The 9152-nt window shown below is 40.7% G+C and overlaps 1 protein-coding gene across 1 annotated transcript; it reads right to left on the reverse strand.

Annotated features, from left to right (window-relative positions):
* Window positions 1–263: 263 nt before the first annotated feature.
* Window positions 264–5108, reverse strand: LOC130409912 (protocadherin-20). The gene is made up of 2 exons (XM_056734122.1): window positions 4921–5108; window positions 264–3772 (listed from the first exon to the last, which is right to left on the reverse strand). The coding sequence occupies exons 1-2, from the start codon at window positions 4957–4959 to the stop codon at window positions 1172–1174; spliced, it is 2640 nt and encodes an 879-aa protein (XP_056590100.1). The 5' UTR covers window positions 4960–5108; the 3' UTR covers window positions 264–1171.
* Between the last annotated feature and the right edge of the window lie 4044 nt (window positions 5109–9152).

Here is a 9152-nt window from a genome sequence, read left to right on the forward strand (position 1 = left end):
ATCATAGCATGATAACGTTTTCATCTCTTCCAAAAAAATCCTGATTCCATCAGAACGCAAACATGCACACGGAGTCAAAATCAAGATTCATTCGGATTCTCTTTGAAACTTCGACCTAGAGATAGCAAACCCTCATGCTTATATATGAGAACATTCGGGTAGATTAGCTCTGTGAGTAATGACTGGCACAGACTGAGTCCAGTCAGCAGCTAATACCCGTTTAGTTTCTAATCCAACACAGAATTTCACATCCAAGCCATTAATAAGAAAATAAAGCACTTTAATGTTCATGAGTTCCTTACACGTCAGACAACTGAAATCGGGGAGGTGTAAAGGTGCATCTTTGAAGGAAAGAAACTAGCTGAGCTCACAAACAAACGTCGTCACACACACACCAAGACATCCGGGACCTAAAAGACACGTTACCTATCATCAAAAGATACGAACACTGTATCCTACACAAAACACAAAACAAATCAGCGTGACACAGATTTTTTCATTTGAGATAACTCAGTTCTACACATGAGGAGTGTTCTTTTCGATTGGAACGGAGGCTACATCCACACTAATGCGCTTTTGTTTTGAAAACACTCTTTGTTCACACTAGCGTTTTAAGCGTTTGCCAATGGCTGGTCATCCACACTGAAACGTCTGAAAACGCTGACATCACCATATAGTGCAGGTTAGTGCTAATGCAAGCTTCGGCACTCAGTCACATGACTACCTCGCATGACAAACCATTTTCCTCATCCACACTACAACACGTAAACAACGTTTTTAAAAGCATCCACTTTGGAGAGCGTTTTTAAAAAGCTCAGTTTTCCTTGACAAAAACGCTGTCTCAGTGTGGACGGAAGGCCAAAACGGAGAAAAAAATGCATAGTGTGGACGTAGCCTGAGAATGTCATCCCAGTGTTGGGCTTCGGGGACAAAAGACACTTTGACACAAACACACTGCTGTGGTGAGGGCACCATTTACACTTGTAATATAAATACACAAAAAGCTTGTTGGGAAGCAAATGCAAAAATCTGATCCTTTCATATATACATATACATGTGTAGTTATAAAACATACCATATGCACAATATTTACAATTTCATATAACTTTAGACTGGAGAGATGCTGTAAACAGATGATTTTGGGCAGTTTAGGGGTCTCAGCAGGACAGCGTCATATGTTGGAAATCTCCATGGGGTTCTTATCCACCATCTCATGGTTCAGTTTCAAAGGAATCTCAACGTCCAACCGTTTCTTTTTTGGTTTTCTGACCTTCTTACAGCAAATGTACGTAACCAGCGACACAACGGTCAGAAAGAGTCCCAGGCAAGTAGCCGTCAAGGAGAGCAATAGCACCTGATACTCGCTGCATGGGATTGGCACTCGTTCACCCTCCCGCCCTTCTTTGACAGGAGGGATCTCCTTGGGGTCAACATCAGTTCCCCTGGGCAACAGGCTCTGGATGAGGGTTTCGTTGCTCACCGTTTCATTCACAAAGAGGTTGACCAGGACCGTAGAGTACAGCTCGGGCTGACCGTGGTCCCTGACCTTGACCCACAAACTGTAGAGACCTCGATTGCTCAGGGTTTTCCTCAGAGTGATGTTTCCCGTGTACGGGTCGATGTCAAATGACCCCGGCTCTCCGTCTGTCCTCCTGATGATACTGTAAGCAATCACCGCATTCATTCCTGTGTCCCGATCCACGGCGTACACTTCGGTTATAGACGTTCCTGGTAGCGTGCTGGGAAGCACCAGCATGTAGGACTGGTTGGACTGGGGGAACAGAACAGTTGGAGGGTTGTCATTGATGTCCAGGAGAAGAACGGTCACCAAAGTGACACAAGAGAGGACGGGTTCACCTCCATCAACGGCTTCGATCCAGATGTAGTACGTTCCCTGCTGCTCCCTGTCGAGAGGGGTTTTGGCCCGTAACGCTCCTCGACCCGTGTCAATCACAAAGATGTCACTGCCATTCAGGATGGACAGCGCCACCCAACCATTCTCCCCCGCATCTGCGTCCGTAACGGTGAGCACCCCGATTTCCCCGAAGCCTGGAAAGTTCTCTGGCACGAAGAAGGTGAAATCCTTGTTGATGAAACGAGGGCTGTTGTCATTACGATCCTGAACGGTGATTATAACGGTGGCGATCGACTCCTTTCTTGGCGTTCCCTGGTCCACCGCTCTCACCATGAATCTGTAGGTTTCCTTTTCCTCCCGGTCGAGAGAGGTGGACACGGTTAAAACCCCCGTCAATTTGTCCAGGTGGAAAATGGTTGGGGCGTCCACACCGAGTACGTAGTACACCTCGCCCCTGATGCCGCTGTCCAAGTCGGTGGCCTGAAACTGGGCGAGAAACGTATTTGGAGGGTTGTTCTCCTCCACTGTGATCTCTATGAGCGACTGCTTGAAAACCGGAGCGTTGTCATTAACATCCAACACGTGAATTTTCAGGACGGTCCGAACCGTTAATCCGTGAGCGCTACGAACCACAATGGTCATTTCATAATCCTGTTGCTGCTCATAATCCAGGGGTTCAGTGGTCTCAAGCAGGTACTCGTTTTTGAAACGTTGATAAGGTACAAGTCTAAACGGACCGGTGCTCTCCAAAAAACACTCCAGAGTCTGCCGTGGGTCTGTGTTTTTGATGGTGAAGAACGCAATTGGGGAAAAGGGTGGCTCGGATTCGCTCAGACTGACGATACCGTCCTTCTCTGAGGCGATGTACCGAGGCATAATAGCCGGTGGGCCCGAGGGCTCCTTGACGACATGAACCATAACTGTTGCCACTTCTGGAATGCACGTCGGGCCGTTGGCCAGTACAATCAGCTTGAAAAGCTTTCCGCTGTTGTTGTCTATTTTACCTGCTAGTTTGAGCACCCCCGTAGTTTTGTCCAAATGAAACAAGTTTCTGCTTTCTAGTGTAACCCGTTCACTGAAAGAATATGTGATTTGAGCATTGGCTCCCTCATCAGGGTCGTAGGCTTGGAGACGTGCCAGCTGCATGCCTTTAGTAGCATTCCCATAAAGAGTAATGTTCAATTGCGACTCTGTGAATTTAGGGCAGTTGTCATTGACATCTGTGATAATAATCCTCAAAGTGGCGGTGCCTAAAAGTGGGGGAGAGCCGCCGTCCTCAGCTATGATATCCGTCACATACTCAGCTTGCCTCTCCCTATCCAGCGCCTCAGTAATGATAAGAAAGGGCGTCAGTTCGCCTCCTTCGTTCTCCTCCACGTCTAAAGTAAAAACCCCATAGTCATTAACAAGCCAGTACGTCTGAACGCTGTGAATCCCGATGTCAGGATCCACAGCGGACTGCTCTACCGCAAATCTGGCGTTTACCGGCGCATTCTCTGGCACAGACAGACGGATTTCTTCGACGGGGAAATGCGGCCGGTTGTCGTTGACATCCTCAATGAAGATCTGAATCTTAACCAGCTGAAAGAACTGCTGAGGGAGGATAAGCACGTCCAGAGAGATTGAGCAGCCCTGGCCGTCGTGGGAGTCTGCACACAGAGACTCTCTGTCGATCTCCACGGCAGATGTGTACAGCTCACCCGTGGTGTTGTTCAGATTCACGTACTGCTGGCTGCTGGTCTTTTGCTCCAGATTGAACGAACGAGGGGGATCAACGGAGATATCCAAGTTTAATTCGTCCCCGATAGCTCCTATTAGTATCCCTTTTGGTAATCCTTCTTTAATCTTATAGATGAGATGACTGAAATTTGAAGAGTAGGAAAGTTGACTGTTGTAAAGGAGGAGAATGCACAAAGCCTGAAATGGAAAGGAAACAGAAAAATTACTAATAAGAACTACCAAACCACAAGTGAACTAAAAATGGACCTCGTACTTATTTAAACAACTATTAATACAGTAAAATAGAGTCTTTATATATATACTGTGAATATACTGTATATACAGTAAAATACAGTCTTATATATGTATATATATATATATATATACTGTGAATATACCGTATATACAGTAAAACAGAGTCTTATATATATATATATATATATATATATACACACAGTAAAATAGAGTCTTATATATATATATGTATATATATATATACTGTGTATATACTGTATATACAGTAAAATAGAGTCTTATATTTATATATATATATATATACACAGAGTAAAATAGAGTCTTATATATATATATGTATATATATATATATATATATACTGTGTATATACTGCATATACAGTAAAATAGAGTCATATATATATATGTTTATATATACTGTGTATATACAGTATATACAGTAAAATAGAGTCATAAATATGCTTTATTAAAAAACAATAAGCCTCCATTTAAGTTAAATATTCAGTACTGAAGGTTGACAGGTGTAAGATACTAAATCTTCATCCACATCCATTCAGCTGTCACTAACATGACAGAATATTAACAAAAACATATTGTGGTAACCACCGTTTTCACCATAATAACTACATACTACTACACTTATTGTTGATAAGTAAAAGTAAACAAAAAACAATACTTATCTTTTTAAAATAGCTTAAATCTGTCTTAAATTTTAAAGCTATTTAAGGTCAAGACGAAACTACCTGACGTACATATTGACAATAAGTGTGAAACTGTGGTTACTGTGGTAAATGTTTGTTGACTGTTCATCGCTTTTTTATGTACAGTATTTACTCAGTTGACACTAAAATAACCTCAAAAACACAGAACAAGACTCATTATAATATGAAATCAGTAGGAACAGAAATAAATTAAATAAATCACTTAAGATCAAACACTACCCGAAATATATGAAATAAACACGACAACGTTCATCAGTGAGCAGTGACAGCGAGTGAGATAAACCAAGTTTAAGGGCATTTTAAACGAACTGGTCTCATTTAATCCTTTCAAAGAAAGTTTCTCAATGAAGATAAACGCAGAAATCTCACCCAGAGCTCTCCTCTGCTGTACAGGCGGCTGTTCCTCATGTTTCCCGTTCAGTGTTGCCGTCACAGGGAACGGGAGCGGTGCGCGTTTAGAGTTGCGGCCGCATTCTGATCGCCTCCGGCCGGCTGAGCTCACACGCTTTCGCCGCTCCGCTCATCACTGACGCGCTCCACTCACTCTCCTGACTGACAGAGGCGGACACGCCCCCCGCGTGACGACGCGCTCTGACGCCGCCAATCCGCGCTGCCGGACGCGAACAGCTCATTTGCATGTACTAATGTTTTCATGTTGCAATAGTTTCGGGAGGTTATGATCATTTTTGTGGTTAAGAATTGTATAAACTAATTTTGCTGAGACTAAGGTGGTTAATATAAACAAACTACTTTTGTTCTGGTACCAAAATACAATTTAATAATACAAGCACAGACCATTCTAGATAGACAGATATAGATGTGCAGATCAGTATAGCATTAACACAACGAGTTCTTGGTGGAAGAACCTCTGCAGATGTTACTTTAATCTCCATTTACGCAGCACTCAGCAAAGCTTAAAATATCAGTGTTAAAGAAGAAGTCTGGAGAGGAATGAGACGCTAAACCATCAGTATAACCTTCACCAAATCAACTTCTCTTAATCTGAGCACTTTTAACCACACTGACAGATGCTTTGTGATTGAGAACACACTGACCATCTGACATTACACACAACAACGACACACGCGGGATTGTCTTAAAGGGACAGTGCAGCCAAAATAAAAACCGTGTCAGCATTCATTCATCCTGTATTCTGTATCCGAGTCTTTCTTCAGTGGAACACAAGAGAAGATATTTTGAGAAATGTCTCAGTGGTTTCATATAATGGAAGTCAATGGGGTTCAATAATGGTTGAGTATCGACATTCTTCTGAAAATCTTTTTTTGTGTTCTGAAGAAGAAAGAAAGTCGGGTTTGACAACATGAGAGGAAATAAATGATATTTTTGTATAGATTCAGTGCAAGATAGATTTATAATGACATAACGCTTAAATTAAGCCTTTAGTAAAACTATATGCTTTACAAGACTTTCGATAACTTGAAATGTACTTTTGCAACATAAGAGCAGCGCAAGCTTCTTTGCGCGCCAAAAGAAAGCTAAACAGGAGCAACATGCGATGAGTAAATAATGACACATTTATTTTTGTTGAACTTAATTATGCTACAAATAAATGTTAAATAACTTAATATTCTGCCAGTAAATGTTTTTGATGAATTTACTATTAAAAGTTTTCCTGTTTTTAGCTCCAGGTGTACAACATATAAATCTTCAGAAAGTGTGTCGGAACAAAGCTAGATTTTGAATTCACCTGTGCAAACAGGTCTTGAATAAATACTGTTAACTGTTTATTGCCGTTCAGCATCCTGCCCTGAAGCTACAACGTGTTTCAACACACCGGCCGTACAGCAGAAATCTGTCTGTGCCTGTTTGTGACACTGTTCTCACACTGTCAGTTTGTTCACATAAAATAAAATAAAATCTTTCTCAAACACAAGGTATCGTTAACTTATTAAAAGTTGTAAACATTTTGACCAATATTTTGACAAATTTGCGCTTTTTGTAACAAAAGCAATAATGGTGAAACTCAACGCGTGTTATTGTTGTCTCAAAGTGCTTTTGAAAGTGCCAGCGGCCTCTGAATCGCTTTTGTCCTGCAGCATGTTTTGACAAAAGGTGAGACATTTCTGCGCACACACCTCCACAAAGCCTCGCTTAACCTTAGTAAACTTCACCGTGACACCAGCGATGAGTTGACACGCCTCGTGAGGTGTCGGCCGCCCGGGTGAAGACGGTAAGAATAGTCAGGTAAAGTCTGTTTCTGAACAGGAGTTTGTATAGCGCGCAGGCGAGTGGGACATTCTGAAGAGATTCTTGTGAACTTTATGAGCGGCTTAACACAGATACACATTAATTGCTCACTTTCTGACTTCAGGGCCGCAGGGCAAATACAGCAGGAGCGTTCAGAATCATCAGCATGTGTCAAAGTCAACATGAAAAACTGGAAGAGTAGTTTGTGTTTGAAACACGAGGATATTAAAAAACCTAACAATGTTCATTTACAAAACACTTCAAATCAAACGTTCTTGGATTACTGACCGGTGCCCGGTGGCCTTGACTACCATGATCCCGAGGGGGCCCTGCATGGGCATCAATGTCGTGCCATCCAGTTTGGTTTGGAAAACCCAACAACAATGAAAACAAATGTTTACGTTTCACATATGGGTCCCATTGTCTATACATGGCTTGTGTGGATAACCTGTAAAAAATGAAATTATCAACAAATCATGGCAACATATGTTTATGTTACTTTAACTTATGAAATCGATCTTATTAGAAATTAATTTATAAATTAAATTACATCACATTGTCTGAAGCTTTTCCGTGATGATTTGATGTTTGAAGACATGTTTCAAGGGGGAATTTTATTTATGTGATGCATTAAATGTGTGTATGTTTGGCAGTTCATTAAGGGCGTGTGTTTCATAAGCCTTAATTTGGGACATTTTTTGCTGTGTATCTTAGACTTCTTTAAACCCTATACAGATTCTTTTTAGTGTAGCACAGCCATTTGATGAAGAGCAAGAAGGGTTTTAATATTCATTATCATCGTAACTTTCACTTTCTATAACTGTGAATACTAAGGGAAAGCTAAGGGAAAGAACTGAAAAAATGTGGGTGGGGCCCTTGAAGGTGGCCCCGGGGCCCTTTGAAGTCATAATCCGTCCCTGGCATCTATAGGACAAAAATCATGGCATTTAAATGGGTCACGCATAGATTTACAGGGGTGATATCACTGAAAAAAATCGAATACAGTATCAACTCAAAATCTTATGGTGACTTTACAGTTGGCATCATTTGTAACAACAGTCTGTTCCTTAAATTCACAAAACATTGCCTGAACCAATTGAACATTTTAGATAAGTCCCTACAAAAGTGTTTTTGTCAAATAAAATTCAAGATAAGTGTAGTAAGTGTGCAGAAAGCCATGCTAAATACTCCTATTTATTTACTTGAAAAATTTACAGGACGCCACTTTTTTAGAATGGTCTCAACAGAATACATTTGCATTAAACACGTTTGGATTTGCTGTAGGGTTTATTTATTCAGATGAGATGTGTGTGTGTGTGTGTGTGTTTCATCTCATTTAATGGTGGCTTAAAAACTCAGTGAGTGTGTGTTCTACAGAACGCTGATTGCTGCGAATGCTTCGAGTCTTGTTTTAGACCAGATGTCATGACATTATCAGCAGCAGTTTTAATTAAAATGACCTTGAGTTACATTAACAGCTCGACACAGAACACGTGAGAGAATCCAGCGTCTCATTTGCAAACACAGACACGTGAAGGTGTTTTGGAATGTAGCTCACTGCATAAATAATCTGTGTATTGTGTTTTCATTATTTACTGATTAGTATTAAATATCATGAGAACTGAACTGAGCTGCTCTCATAGTCACTGACAGCACACAGATTCAACTGTCCCTGATCCACATCCAAAGTTTTTGAACTGAAGATTTATACTTCATGTATCTGAGGGAACAGATAATGTGCACCTCAAAGGGACAGTTCACCCAAAATGGAAATGTATTTGTTTGGCTGAACACAAAGGAAGATATTTGGAAAAATGTTAGCAATTTTCAGTTCTGGGACATCATTGACTTCCATGGTAGGAAAAATGACAATGGTAGTCAAAGATGCCCCAGAACGGTTTGCTTTCCTACATTCTTCAAAATATCTCATTTTGTGTTTAACAGAACAAAAATTATTTAAAATATTTCTAGCATGGAAGCAAATGATGACCCAGACTAAAAATAATTAATTTATGCAGCTTGGAAGAACTTAAAGGTGAGTAAATGATGACAGAATTTTTATTTTTACGGTGAACTGTTCCTTTAAATGCAGTGCTGCTTCTGAATAAAAGCATTTGACGGATGTAAATGTGTTTTAAAATGAATATTGTTCCAGTTCTATCCTTACACGACTGACCCATACGATGAAATCACTTTAGTATCTCATTAATATCCCCGAACTTAAAAGCTGTTTTTTTTCAAGATTAATATGTTGGTGTTATTAAAGGAACAGTTCACACACAAATCAAATTCTGTCATCATTAATTCCTCCTCGTGTGGCCGGACACCTGTAAATGACTTTCTTCAGTGGAACAGAAAAGAAGATATCTTGAGAAATGTCAAATTTATTTTTC

The sequence above is a fragment of the Triplophysa dalaica genome, chromosome 21, assembly GCF_015846415.1.
Source record: "Triplophysa dalaica isolate WHDGS20190420 chromosome 21, ASM1584641v1, whole genome shotgun sequence".
In the NCBI taxonomy this organism is placed as follows: domain Eukaryota; kingdom Metazoa; phylum Chordata; class Actinopteri; order Cypriniformes; family Nemacheilidae; genus Triplophysa; species Triplophysa dalaica.

Bases quoted from the DNA above. Each gene is read 5' to 3' on its own strand.
- LOC130409912 (XM_056734122.1), bottom strand. From the start codon at position 4,959: ATGAGGAACAGCCGCCTGTACAGCAGAGGAGAGCTCTGG. The intron at 3,773-4,920 runs GTGAGATTTCTG...TTTCCATTTCAG, and splicing joins ACAGCAGAGGAGAGCTCTGG to GCTTTGTGCATTCTCCTCCT.